The sequence below is a fragment of the Anguilla rostrata genome, chromosome 5, assembly GCF_018555375.3.
Source record: "Anguilla rostrata isolate EN2019 chromosome 5, ASM1855537v3, whole genome shotgun sequence".
Lineage (NCBI taxonomy): Eukaryota > Metazoa > Chordata > Actinopteri > Anguilliformes > Anguillidae > Anguilla > Anguilla rostrata.
The window spans coordinates 19,972,031-19,987,352 of record NC_057937.1 but is presented as its reverse complement, the minus strand read 5'-3'; the positions used below and the strand labels follow the sequence as shown (position 1 = coordinate 19,987,352).

The 15,322-nt window shown below is 43.7% G+C and overlaps 1 protein-coding gene across 2 annotated transcripts in view; it reads right to left on the bottom strand.

Moving 5' to 3' along the window:
- ccdc33 (coiled-coil domain containing 33) overlaps positions 1-15,322 on the bottom strand; it is a 76,463-nt gene that overhangs the window by 41,400 nt on the left and 19,741 nt on the right. For both annotated transcript variants that reach the window (XM_064335569.1, XM_064335570.1), the window contains exons 5-6: positions 13,318-13,481; positions 1,710-1,849 (exon numbers count right to left, since the gene is read on the bottom strand). In XM_064335569.1, the coding sequence (XP_064191639.1) occupies positions 1,710-1,849; positions 13,318-13,481 (304 nt within the window). The remainder of the gene's footprint in view (positions 1-1,709; positions 1,850-13,317; positions 13,482-15,322) is intronic.

Here is a 15,322-nt window from a genome sequence, read left to right as displayed (position 1 = left end):
CAAATGTCTTTGTTAACATTAACAGGATGAGGTCTTTCAGCTGAATAGCACTGGTTTTTAAAGGTTTTTAACATTAAAGCCAGAATTTTGAGTGCCATATCTGTCCAAGGCTGAAATTCTTGTATCCAGTTCTTTGATCTCAGCCTCATTCTGCACTCTCCTCCTGTCCGACATCTGTCTGGGTCTTCCTTTCAAGTGGCGTAACAATCAATACAAACTAGTGCCTTTTACAGAGTAAAGCGGTACTTATGGAAACATACAATGCAGTGCAGGTGTCCCTTTCATCAGTAATTGTGTGTGTGTGTTTGTTTGTGTGTGTGTGTGTGTGTGTGTGTGTGTATTTTTGTGTGTGTTTTGTGTGTCTGTGTGTGTGTGTGTGTGTGTGCATGCATTTCTGTGCATGCAGGACGTTTGTGCATGTTTGAGTGTGTGTGTGTGTTCATGGTTTTCTGGATGGTTGAATTAAAGTGGCCATCTCTATGGTTATACACTTTGTTGTACGTCGCTCTGGATAAGAGCGTCTGCCAAATGCCTGTAATGTAATGTAATGAGTGGCCATCTCTCAGCCACTGTAGCTGAAAGTGCAGCTGCTTGGATGTGCCTGATTCGCCTGCTTGAGCTTGCAAATGACTTTTTCCATTCTTCCTTTAGGAGAAAAAGCTTTTATTTTAAGAATTGCCTCATTTTTCTGCTCATAATTTTGAGTCCCAAACGAATCTTGTATTGCTAAGGGTGTGGTTCTGTGGAATAAACTGTGTACTGTGATGCCCTGCTCTGTGAGTCATCTGCATTGATCATTCCTCACTAGATCATCACTATCATTGTGTTTTCAATGCACGAGAGGGAAAGTAGTCACACCACGCGATGAAACCTGCATTATTGACCCGTGACACATGATTAATCCTTGAAGCTGTTCAAAGGGCCTTTATTGTATCCTTATGAAAAAATCTATTTAAATACAAAAAAGAATGAAGATGATGATGGGTGATTATCCTAAAGTCATCATTACTGCTCTAGGCCAAATCGCAATTGTAACCTTTTTTATGACCCCCCCCCCCTCCCCTTCCGCCATAATTTGAAATGCCCAATTGCATACATCAATGCTCATTTCTGGAACCACTGGCGTCAATTAAGGTGAATGCAAGCACGCAAGGCCCAGCACCATTTCTAATCACACCTCAGACAGACTCACACAGAGAAGAAGAGTCAGAGAAAGACAATTTACCTGCAGCTTAATAGATGGAATTGCAGGTGCTTGATTTACCAGTAGGGGTTGCTAGAGAGTAATAAGATGCAGATACCTGCCGACTGAACCCTCCGTAACCCTGGATAATGCCACCGCCAATTATGGTAGGGCTACCGGCCACAGCACTGACACGGTCGACCTCAGGCCACAAGGCCCATCCATGCACAAGAACATGAATTGTCCTTTCAACAGATGAGCCATTTTTAATGTATTTGACATGAAAATGTGTGCTATATTTTTCCCATGTATATGCATTCTGTAAATAGGCTTATAATTTTTCTTCCCAGGACTACTCTATTATACAACACAAGGCAAAGCCTGTTAAAACCATATGTAACACAAGGCAAAGCCTATTAAAACTATATTATCAGATTGAAATCTCCCCCTGCTTAATGAGGTGAAGATGAAACACAGTGCAGATAAAAAAGCGAAAGCTCCCTGGGAGCATTTCCTGCCAGCTCACCCTCCCCATGGGCCTGCTCATCCTGCAGCTCGACTGTGATCTTCTCCCCCCAGGATGGGCAGTGTGTGGGCTGCAGGCTGCAGTGGGTGACCCCCAGGCTTCTCGGTCCATGGGCCTCGTCCTTCACTGTGCCACACTTCCTGTGTAGACAGACATGTGGGTAAACTAATGAATGAATCTCCAGACTCATGCTGATATGATGCAATGATCCAACTGCAAAATAGAGGTTACCCTGTTCCAGGAGGGCCATATCTGTTTTTAGTGTCTGTTTCCACCCATTACCCTGGCTCAATGAACTGATTACCTGTATGTATGCTGGTTCAATCATAGATTAGACCACAGTAAAATTTGTCAAATAGAACCACAAAAACAGCCTTTAGCTGTCCATCCATATGCTATAAATAAGTTCAGCGAAAATGTTTTTAAAACAAATTGGGGCTAATTAAATGGTCCAAAGCAGGAGTGGCATGAAGTCCAGAAACAGACTCAGCCTTCTAGGAAGAGGGTTCCCCACTGCTGCTCTAAAGCTCAAGATCAGGGCTAAAACACCTGACTTAATAAATCAATTGATTATGGTCAGTCTTGGTTAGTTGAATCATGTGTTTGAAACAAAAGCTTAGACCCACATGACTCTTCTCAAATATCATTGCACACCCTTGCACAAGTCAAAGGGATAACATAAAGGGATATAATAATGTGGCAAAACTGTGGTCATAATTTTTAAATGAATGTGAGGATGGGCAAACCTCTCCAGAAAAACAATCAACTGGCATATAATCATAAGAGTGTGTCAAGGGGGTTTACATTGAAACCAACTGCCACATCTGTAACTGAGATCCTGTCGAAGACCATGGATTTCATTAGTGACATTTCCTAGAGCCTTAGCCATATACTGTAGCTATCAGCACCACCCCTACTGAAGAGATGTTAACAGAGTTGTTTTTAATTTGTGTTAGTGTTTTAGTTGACTATATATTACTAACTTAGGTGTTATAGCTAATCCTAAATCATCTTTGAGGGAGGGGGAAGTGGGCATGCCCCCGGACCCCTCCTCAGCCTCCTGTTCACTTTGTGAGGGCAGCACTACTAATGAGCAGGGTGCATGTGCCTACCCATCGCAGGATCCGCTCATCCCACTCCGCCAACAGAGCCGGTCCCTAGGGCAGGCTGGGTAATTTGATGAGTGTCACCGCCTCTAAATCTGTGGATCCTGATTCAGTGCACACTCCTATGTAAAAGAGGCACCTTTTCTCTTCTCCACCACAAACACACCCCCCTTTGCAAAATACATTAAACCCGGACTCACTGTCTTGCAACACTTCAAAGGTTAGTGGTAGTGCCAAAGGTTAGTGGTGTTTAGGCCAAACCTTCAATTGGTCTCTCCAATGTTAACTACCTGCAGTAAACACCCACACCCTCTTTACAGGTCATTGGCTGTTCATCCGTTTGCATTTTCTGCCTTCCATGGTATCCTAGGTCATTCAGTTCTCTGCTAACCTTCCTACCTACAAGGTTACAATGAACAAAAATGAAGGGCTTGGCACAGGAAACAAAAACTAATGCATACTTTCAGATATAAGAATGAGATTTTTTAATTTATTTATTTATTTATTGGGAGGGGGTGCTTTACCCTGCTAGTGTCTTCCAGCGAAAGTTTTTTTTTTCTTTTATCAGCACATCGTCAAGCTATCCCATTTTCCTGAGACTTCAGTCGTCATGGTCAATTTTTTACTTTTATTTCCCAGCTTGACACTCCCCCTCCCTCCCCGTCATAAAACATGTTGAGAAATGTGAGTGACAGGGGGTCCTAGCCGCTCGCTATTACACCACACACACAGGGCAAAACACAAGATCCAGAAATGAACAAGCAGATTCAGCCGTAGCAGCTTCCTAATCTGTCCCATCTCACCACACCCCAGGGTATTGTGGGTATTCACTCATCAGCCTGCAGTGTCCTCAGATTGCACTGCTGCCAAGTACCATCTGGCAGTTGGGAAATAACTATGTTAATGTATCCTTGGATGAGTCTGTCTATGTCATACATTACAGAGGCATATACAGATATCTTCTATCAGTCTGCTCTATATGAGACGGGGTCGGGGGGGGGGGGGGGGGGGGCTGTGGGAGCCCATTCATCACTAATCTGTAGGTAGCACGAGGGCATATGAGGACAAAAGGATGTGCATCAGTTCAGTAGAGAGACATTCCCTGTGGCACAGAAATGACAATTCAGTACTTACAGTTTCATCATTTTTTTACTCAGTGCCTATCAGCAACCTACAGGAATGCACATAAGGTAGGTAAACGTAACAAACCAAAGCCATAGTTAAGAGCAACATTAATGGAGCAGTAATGAAAGAGCAATAAGAGGTTAGATTGAACCGCCTCTTCCCTTCTCTCTCCTCGGTTTTGTGACAAGCGCCCCACCTCAAGAGGCAGTGAGGCAGTTAAGCAGGGGATAAGGAGGAACAGTGAACCAAGGGGCTCATCCCCGATTCCTGTCTGCATCGATGATGTCACTCCTTTAACAAGGAGGGACAAGTCGATCCACATTAGCATCGCTGCGGAACTGGCACCCAGAGGATTCACCACTGCTGGGAAGTTGGTCATTAAATCTATGCTCACTCCGCCACGGACATTACTGAGTGCTCTCGGTGGTAAGGGGTCAGCTCTGGCGGAAGCCAAGAGTTTCTTTTCCACAGCCAGGATGATACTTTGCTATCAGAGCAATCTTTTATATGTTCTTTTAAAAGCCACAATCGGTTTTTCAGCCGTTCCAATTCAAAGGCATGCTTCTCCTTGTCATCTTGTCTGGCTTTCAGACTGCCCGAGACATAAAGTGAGATCAATCAATACCTTTTACTTTGCGATTATGTGAATTAAACTGTAGCAGAGAGCATTTCCCAACATCAGACAGCAGTTTTGATGAAACAAACACAGCTGCAAGATATCAGGTAACTAGGCAACAAGTCACCCACAAAAGCCGGACCTGATTACGATTAGGAATTGCTAAATGGAGGAAATACACCACAATAGTACTTTTATGTTGTTTGTCCATCACGGAGGTGTGCTTCCCGCAAAAAAGAACTATTTAACTACTACAAAAATGATCATTCCCAAAAATCAATGAAAACATGCCCACAGGAATGGGATTGAACTTTCTCAGTTATTGACAGCAAATAGTAAAATGTGACAAGTAATAGTTAATGCTTAATTAAAACAAAATCTCAATAATTCATTTTTGAGGGCAACATAATTTAAGACACATGTAAAGTTGAACCAATACAAATATTATCGATTAAAAAAATTATTCTGGTCGCAATGGCAGGACTCAAATAAAATATTACAGTGTGTTTAAGAGTATAAGCGTAAACCCTCCACTCCTAGATTCCTTGTTTATCCAACAAAAATAGCAAAAAACCAAAGGCATTGTAAAGACTCGAATCTGTAAAATGGACACAATCTGTAAAATTATATTGCATACTGAATATGTAAAATCGTTAGGGAATCTGTTAAATGCATTCATGAACCCACCATTTGTTCACAAGATTTGTGAAAGCAGGAAAATGTAGCTCCAGAGCGAACAGACATTTGAAAAGCAGATGGGGTCATGAATTATTTATTATTATTGATTTTATTTTTCAGCCATGGCTGTCCAATTTGTGATCTGTGATTTGAGACGATGCACACAATAACAAGGCTACTGTAGATACAAAAGCGAATACACCTTGATTCATTCAAATGATTAGATCACTTGAGCATTTTGTGGTACTGATGCCAATTTATGATCAACGCGCAAGTACAGTACTTAATAGTTTTGGGCAGATAATTTATGGTTTCAGAGATCATTCTGACAACTAGTGTAGTGCCTATTAATTAATCCAATATTGATTTAGTTAACTTTAGGCTCCAATGGTTTGAAATAGACCTACAGAGTGTTAATTGAACTCTCAGCAGACAACATTTGGTCCCACTCTGGAACGTGGGACCAAATGTTGTCTGTTAAGAGTTGAATTAACACTTTTAGAGTTAGAGATGTATCACAACTCTTGCATCAGCATCTAAATCTCCTGATCCTTCTATTGGGGTTTTGGTCCAAGTAAAACTCTATATAAACATAAACAATGTACTTGCAGATTCTTAATAACCCCCAGAACACAGTCAATGGGATGATATAGTTATATATGTTAAAACCTGTAGATGGACAGAGGCACTGTAGAGCTGTTTGGATCGGCCTGTCTCTCCTGACCTGGGGGATGGACCCATCTCACCCTCTAGTCTAAAACAAAAGGGCTCTTCATTTACCCCTCTAAATGCATCATCAAATCTGATACATTCACACCACCATCACTCCTACCCCTAGACCCCTTTCCACTTCCATTCTGTCCTGAGACCACCCCCAGACAGCTGGGGGATAAAATTTTAATAAAGATCCACTCAGACACCCATTCCACTCCACTCCACTGCTCTCCAAGTGGAGCCATTCCTCTGTTGGCTGCTCACACATCACTGCTCTTGATTTGGGCCCAGGAACACTAATCAGATTGATTTCAGGGGGTTGGGGTGACCCATACCTTCTGATGCTCCGGGTTAGGACTGGCTCAAGGAGGAAGCTACAATTTGCATGAAGATGATTAAGCTTCCAGCTGATGGTACCAGGACTCTCTTACTCTCCTGTATCCATCTCTCATTATCCCACAACCCCCCCACACCCCTCTTTCTCTCTCACTCTCTTCCCCGACCCCTCATGTCTCTCTCACCCACCATCTCACCATCAGCTCTTTCCCATATTCCATCATTCTTTGCTTGCACTCTTCCTCTCCAATGCCTCCCCTACTCACCTTCATTCTCATACATTACAACATTATCAACATTATTTATTCTTTAATTTATGATGGTCTTATTGAATATACTGTTCCTTACAGAACAATAAAACTCAAGGCTGTTACTGGTTGACAGATTGTCTGTTTAACACGTAATTTTACATATTTTGTGCACTTTTACACAGCTGTAGCAGAGCAAGATCAAAATTATGTCCTCATTCTTGTTGCTCCAACTGAGACTTAATGCATGCCAAAATGAAGGACATTTATTTTACAAATTTGCCTACCATGGTTTGATGTCCTTCTGCTTAAGCTGTCAAAACTCCATTATTATTTCAAAAAAAGCAACAGAAACAGGCAATTCAATGTCAATTCCAATTTCAATATGGCTTACAGGAGCTTCTAAAGGATGTCTGAAAAAACGACACAGGATTGTTATTGCACATTTTAGAGCAATACATGGCTGGAATACTTTCAGCCTGAAAATGTCCTACTTATTCTCGAGCACAGACCTCTTCACTTCCTCAGCAAAGAAAAAGTACTGTCACACAGGCACTTCTGGGACTGCACTTTTCTGGAATAGCAAGTGGTTAGGGGTCAGAGTGGCAACAGGACAGCCAGCCATATAAGGACTGAGTCAAACCAACAATTTATGAATGATTTATGAAAGATTAATTAAATAGGTAAAAGGATCGCGAGGCACAGGACAACTGACATGGTATGATTCCCTGTCAAACAAAAACATCAAGATCCACATACACAAATAAAGATCCAGCACACATACACACACACAAAACGCATACACATCCACGAACATACACACAAATACATACACAGACACACGGTCACAAATAGACATACAAAAATACACACAAACACACGCATGCACTCACACACACACACACACACACACACAGTGGGCCTCAATATCCAGGCCAACAGCACAGAGACCATAGCTGTAGATGAACTGTTGCCCATGAGTTCTGTGCATGCATTTATAAACTTGTACTTATCTCCCTGATAAGAAAAACATATCAGAGCAGCTGAGCGCTCTTTGGCTGAGGAAGCACGCAACCCGCAAAGCTTTTTGAGTGCGGTCAGTCAAGAAACAAGCTAATGGATTACCCAATCAATAAAGACCCAGGTGAAAAGCTTTCACTCATATATGAGACCAGCTCTCCATTAGTATAAAGGCTGAAACTGATATGAATATAAACACTGGCTGTTAGAATAATTTCTACTAATGCATATTGTGAGGATGGGCATTGGCAACTATAGACAGTCAAGAACATTCCACTTTTTGGCTGTGCTTTGGCATAACATTTGGGGTCATTGTACAGCTACAAGATAAAGTGCCGTCAAATGAATTATGAGGCTTTTGGTTGGATCTGAGAAGATGATATGTTCCTGTACACTTCACAATTCATCCCGTTGCTGCGATCAGCAGTCACATGATCAATGAAGACAAGTGAGCCAATTCCACGATACATGTCCAAGCCACAGCATTACCCTCACCATGTTCCACAGATGAGGATGGAGCTTTGGATGATGAGCAATTCCTTTCTTTCTCCACACTTTCGTCTTTACATCACTTTGGTACGGGTTAATACTTGTCTCATCTGTCCATTACACTTTGTTCCAGAACTCAAAAGTACTTTATAGTAAACACTAATCAGGCTGTACTGTTCTTGAGGCTAATCAATGGTTTGCATCTTGCAGTAAACCTCACAACTGAAAGTATTCTCTGGTCATCCACTGGTCGTTTGCTACTTCTGAGTTCACCAGTGTGTTCATGCTCCCTAACAACATATCAAACAGTTGATTTTAACACACCCATTTTTGGATATCTCCATGATTCATTTATTCAGATTTTTCAGCCCCGTGATGCCCTGCTTTACTGGCATTGACACTTATTTCGTCCTCATGTTGAGAGACAAGAGCAACAGATTCCACAACTAGAATCAACTCTGAACCTTTTGTTAGCTTTCTTGCACGTGAACTAATGTTGCAAAGACATACAGCTGGCCAAGAAACAGCTGAGCATCCAATTGTCCAATTACTTGTGTGATACGTAAACTGTAAACCATGCAAGCCACTGGAAGTCTCTGTATTGCTTAAATTTGAATGTAATGATTAGTATTCAACGCTACCAATAATACAGTAAATTTCAGAAGAAAAATTATGTTGTTACCACCCATTTCACAAGACCTTGTGGGATTGGTCCAATGAAAATAAGAGGGAGAGACAGGACAGCGCACATCCGGTGTGTTGGGATTCTGCAAGTCCATTACCCTTAGCCCATTATTTGGATTTGTAAAGGCACTCCCTCCTTCCAAAGTCTTTCTGCAGTCAGCCACGCATGCACTAACTGCCAACCACAGCGTGAAACCCTTCCCATCCACCATTCATCGTGCTAAAAGCTCTATTTATGGCAGTTGGGCCTGGACTTACATCAGTTAGCAGTTGGCACCCCATTTGTGAACATGCAGAACCAGCTGAAGTTTAAGTGCACAATAATTTCAGACAGACAGCTCTGAAATTATTTAAAAAATGGACAGCCAGGTCACTGTGTGTATTATCCAACATCCACACCATAGTCTCAAAGGAAAATCAATTCCTGTACTTCAGTGGGCAAGATAAAAAAAAACATTCATTAAATTAAATTTTGTAATTAATTTTGAAGAAAATGTCATAGGTTTAGACTAGAGGTTTCCACCTGGAAAATGTTATATTTCCCTGGATAAGAACCTATTATTTCTTCTGTATATACGTGAGTGCACCTGCATATTCAATTTGATAGCTGGGCTAGGATGCAATGATGTCCCCAACAAAATAGGGGTTTCATTGTTCCAGATTTATTTAAGCATTTAATATCATCATTTTCTGTTTGCAGCCTTATCCAGTAGTAACTGGGATCCCAAGCCTGAAGTCTAATCTTTCAATTTAATGTAAGCAGAAGAGACTACAACTGAGTCACGACAGGGAAAGGATATAACAATGAAACCAATGATTGACTTCTGATGAAAATCAAGTTCTCAGTGTGGCATGGCTAACAGTCAGCATTGTATGGTGTCCTATAGCCAGGGCCAGCCCTAGGATTTTGATGGCCCTAAGAAAAGCATATGTCCGAACCGGGGGGGGGGGGGGGGGGTTGGTGGGTGGTGGTGCTGTTGGACTCTTCTTACATTACATTGTTACGAAATGTTCGGTTGCCATTCCGTTAAAAATGTATACTGCTATTTCCGCGATTCACAGGGGATGAATGACCATAACCCTAACCCTAACCCTAACCCTAACCCCCTCGTGGTCGTGTGGCCCCCCCTACGGTTGTGGTCCTAAACAACCGCATAGACCGTTTATGCCACGGGCCGGCCCTGCCTATAGCTGAGGAATTAAATTGGTGTTATGGGTTGTTAGAGAACCATTCAGAGCCAAGCTGTGCGTATTAATTAAGACACCAGCAGGGGGCGGTGCTGATCCCGTTTTTCTGGCAGGGAGGACATTTGCACCCCAGTGAGGAAAGATTCCGTTTGAGCTGCCTTTTTAGACTCCTGGCCGAAGCTGATGATGACTTTGTGATTGGACCGGGCTGGAAAAGGTCAACACCCAATCAGGAAAAGCCCAGCCCTTTGCCTCCAATCATTTATGACATAATCATAAAAAATGTCTTTATAGCCCAGTTCCCTGTCTGGTCTGTATTGATTTGTGTGAAGAGGTAATGTTAGCTGGCAGACTGGCAACCTGGCTCCTTACCCAGGATGGTTTATGCTGCTGGATGTTTACTCAGACAAGCTACAGACCATTCCTCCAGGCACAAGAGCAAGAAACACTTGCAGGCTCTTGGAAATGCTTGAATTATTTATTGGCAGGAGTAAAAGACATTGCAGAAGCTTTAAATATCCACTCATGAGAGGACCGTCCGGCTGGCAAAAGTGCTATATAGCAATGACAGTACGGTCCAGGTATAACCAATTGTTGATTTTTATTGAGACTAAATTATTCAAAAGGGAAATCGTTTCAAATAGGAATTTGTGTCTAACGAATATTTGAAATACATATTTGCAAATCCCCTGGGATATACGATGACACATGCTACTAACAAAATGTCCAATCATAAAATATAATTGTGGCAAACACGCCTGCCACAGGCCACCGAAGTGGCTTTTCTTGGGGCCCTCCAGCACAGAGACACAGGGAGAAGATGTTAAAACAGTCCACGTTTATTTGCACGAGGGTTTGGCAAGATGGTAAAGCCAAATGAGCAGATGTTAACCCTGTCATGACGGAAGCTCCTGGTGTGGGTGGGGATGGCAGATTTAACCTGTGCGCAGTGATTACCTCACTACGCACAGGTGCAGCCACTCCTGTTCCTGGGTCCAATTAGCCTGGCCAATTATCTAATTCTTCACCAATTATCCAATTGGCCAGGTCTAATTAGCTTGACCCAGGGCAGGTGTGGCTGCTTAAACCAGCCATCCCCACACCACATACCCCAACGCCAAACTGAGGCCAGGGAGAATCACGGGCCGAAGCCTACCCCCCCACCCCGCACTCCCAACAAAGCAAAAGACAAATAAAAAATAAAAACCACTCTAAACACGCTACAAAATTTTAAAAAGTCAGGGTGGGTGGCCCCGGAACAGTCCAGTACATGCGGTGACCCTCCTTCGGATGACAAGGCAGCCCTTCTTCCTCCTCCCTCCTGGAGCACGGGAAGTCCTGGGCTGCTCTGCTGGCTGGTGGGGGCGTCACCGGCTTGGGCTGTTCCAGGGGCTGTGGTGGGGTGGCTGGGCTGGTGGGCTGGTGGACTGGCCTTGTGGTGCTGGGGATCAGGAACCCTCGTGGCTGTGGTGGCCGCCAGTCGGCTCTGCTGGCGGGCGGCTGCAGGCTTATCCCCTCATGGGCTCCGGGCAAACCAACCAGGCCAAAACAAAGAACTGAAAACGACCAAACGGACGAGAAAGGAAGCAAAACGGCGCGGCCACCGCTCGTGCGCCGCCCGTGGCTGACCCGCCTTCCCGGCCAAGTCCAGCTCACGGCGCGACCACCTCTCATGCACCGCCCGTCGCTGACCTGCCTCCTCGGCCAGGTGCAGCTCCTCAGCATCCCAGCTGAGGATTGCCTCCTTCCCCTCCCTGGTCATCTTCCGCTCCCCATTTCTGGCCCGGAGGATCCGCCCGAAGCCCTGTCGGGAACACCTCAGCCGCCCCTCCTCCAGTGTGCTTCCTGGCCGGCCCTCCTGTGCCTCTTTCCTGTGCCGGAGGAGCCCCACGTTGGGCGCCACTGTGGCAAACACGCCTGCCACAGGCCACCGAAGTGGCTTTTCTTGGGGCCCTCCAGCACAGAGACACAGGGAGAAGATGTTAAAACAGTCCACGTTTATTTGCACGAGGGTTTGGCAAGATGGTAAAGCCAAATGAGCAGATGTTAACCCTGTCATGACGGAAGCTCCTGGTGTGGGTGGGGATGGCAGATTTAACCTGTGCGCAGTGATTACCTCACTACGCACAGGTGCAGCCACTCCTGTTCCTGGGTCCAATTAGCCTGGCCAATTATCTAATTCTTCACCAATTATCCAATTGGCCAGGTCTAATTAGCTTGACCCAGGGCAGGTGTGGCTGCTTAAACCAGCCATCCCCACACCACAATAATGTATATTTTGTAAGAATATAGATGAAAGTTGTCAGTAATCTGCAATCATTTCACAGTGACTAAAGTATTGAATTATTTCCTGTAAAATATTCAACCCAGGTCTGATAAAGCCAATTAGAGGTGGCTTCTATGCGGCCATCCACATACTTGTTTTTCATGCTGCTTTCGTGCGGCTGCTAGACGACACATACAGGACATTTTGCTGGTGTATTCTATCAGCAAGGATGCAACGTGTTTATTTATAGCTCGGGTGTTAATTACTCAGCACGTATAGGATCCCACTCGGAGGTCAGGCAGATGGCTGATCCAACAGAGCCAAGAGAAATACACAAGACCGTCATGGAAAAGGAGTCAGAATCAGAGCAGAAAAAAGAGAAAGAAAGAAGAAAACTGAATTTCCATGCACACTTAAACCAAGGCCCTGACTTGCTGTAGACAAATCAGTCATGGAAAAACACAAAGAAACAGAAAGAGAGAGAGAGAGAGAGGAGGGAGTAAGGGGTAGGGAGAGAGAGCGAGAGAGCGAGAAAGAAAGAGAGTGAGTGAGAAAGAGAGAGAGAGAGAGATTACTAGTGCGCACACTTCATTCTGCCAAGGTACTCATTAAAGGATCTCATGGCACTTATTTCACAGACCAGGACTACTGACCAGTGTCCTGGTTAAATTCCCTAAACTGTGCTGAGAATGCTTCATGTAAAACATGAAATTAGCACTGAGACGATAAAAATTATGAAATTTGGACATAAAATCTCCATAAGCCTTGTTAGCAACCATACAGTCAGCCTAGTCATACTGATAAAAAGGTTTAAACGCAGGCACACAGGTTAATACACGGTTCTGGCTTACGGTGATACGTCTCACAATAAATCATGTGTGTGGTCACATGACAGAATCCATGTGATAGTCTGGTCATGTGACAGCAGTCATGTGACAGTCTGTATTCATGTGACAAAACCAGAGTGGTAAGGTCTGTAGTGGTGATAGAGCCTGATTTGTCAAGTGACCATGTATTCCCAGCCATGTGACCTACTATACTACTGTCTCAGTTCTAGATAAGCATGTTACCTGGTTACCTGGTTACCTGGCTACTCAGCTCTGCAGGAAGCCAGAATATTGGCAAGACAGGTACTCACACAATAACGAATGGGCGTGGCACCCCACCATCACTTCGAGGGTGCAGGCTGCTGGCTCCGTGCAGGGTGACTGTTATGGCCCCCCTCCCAGGGTAGGACACTTGCCAGTCACCTGACAGGGGGGAGCAGGGATCCTCATTCCTCTCTGGAGGCGTCTCAGTCACCTGTGGGGGGGGGAGGGAGGGGGTGAATGTTAGAAGGCCAGGAGGGAGAAAGACAAGAGGAAGAGTAGAGGGCGAAAGGGAGGAGGGAAGAACGAAAGTGGGGGAGAGGTGGAATAAAAACAAAAGAGGGTGGGGGATGAAATTGGAGAAGGGCAAAAGAGAAAAGAAGAGGAAAGCAAGAGACAGGGAACACGTGTGGAGGGTAAAAGAGAAAGATGAGGATGTGGTTGGATAACTGCAGTTGTATCCTTACCTCAGGTACCATGAAAAATACCTGCTAAAATATGAATGTGAAAAATTACCAAGGAATATTTTGTCCAGTGAGTAAAGAAGTGGTTGAACTCATGTTCTATGCAACGTGCTGTCAAGGTGAATTTGCCTAACTCTTTCCAGCCTCTTCTATATAGACTGATAACATTCAATGACTTTTGCAAGTCTGTCTTTTCAGTAAATCGTGTAAATCACATTGTATGAGGGTTTCAGTTTTAAAAAGTAGCGAAATAATGTGCATGATGCCATGAACTTGACCCTTCCACAGAATGACACATTCTGTCTAGAAGCTGAGCTGATTGTAGGAGTGAAGACTAAGGCTGAGCCTCCACATGTTCCCCATCACGCGTAGCACAAGTAACACTCCGCCTAAACTCACAAAAGCTTAATTCGTATGTAATCGCATTAGTCTCCCCTCTCGCCATCTCAAGATTTACGCAATATTGGACTTTCGTTTGGGCACTTAGTGGCAGTAATGCCGGTTTATAAGTATGTGCATGAAGAATTAAAACATCATTCTTACATAGCGAAACATTGCGAAACATGCATACATAGGCAACATGGTGACCGTCTCTCCGACAAAGGCGATGTGGCCTTGGCAAAGCCAAGCGCTACGCCTCAAATAAAATCAGTTCCTAGGCAACAGACGATCTTATAATACCCGCCTTGCTTCAGAAACACTTTCTGCGGCACTTGGCACCGTTTCAAAGCTTGGGGAGAAAAAGTTTTTTTTCTTCTTCTTTTTCACTGAAAATACAGCTCAATATATAAATAAAAGAATCACAGCATGAAGAAAGAAGCACTTATAATCTAACTAGAGTCTTTACAGAGAGAGAAAAAGAGCACACCACCACAGTCTGCAGGATAAAGAATTTTTCAGCTTCTGTGTAATTTTTTTTTATCTTATTGTGAAATAAGCTTCTTAAAGACAGGTAGGATAATGCAGCAGTCTGTTGGCAGCATTCCGTGGCAAATTCCAGCTGAAATAGCCAATCACAACACGGTTCTCAATCCTGCAACGTAGGATTGGGATCACAAGGCCATGACAACTTCCTTGCTGATATTCTTGGCCCTTAGCCTGTGAATCCACACGTCATAATCCATTCACATTCACGAGAGCCTGAGTCAATGCTCCCACACACAATTTCTGTTTGATAAAAGCAGCAATTTACACTTCTGCGTGAGAGCAAAAACATAGTTCAAAATTCTGCTCAACCATATGATAGCAGAATTCAGAATTCACTATTTCAGTTCAACAGTCAAAGCACAGAATTCAAATTCCTGTTCAACATCAACAGCACATAATTTAATTAAACAAAGAAGGAGAACTGAACAAATAACATCAAATAAAACATTCCAGGTGGCCGTTTGCCAAACACAGCCCTCGAGGTCTAAATTGCTATGGAGCCTGTCAGTTCTGCCCAGGGCTCAAATCATTCTGATTCAAACACATTTGGTCACTTCAGAGAGTAAGTAAATGTAGACTACATGAACATGTGCCGTGGTCTCAAGAGAAAAATATATCCATAAATAAACAGCTCTGCCATTTGCAGGGTCAATTAGGCTCTTGT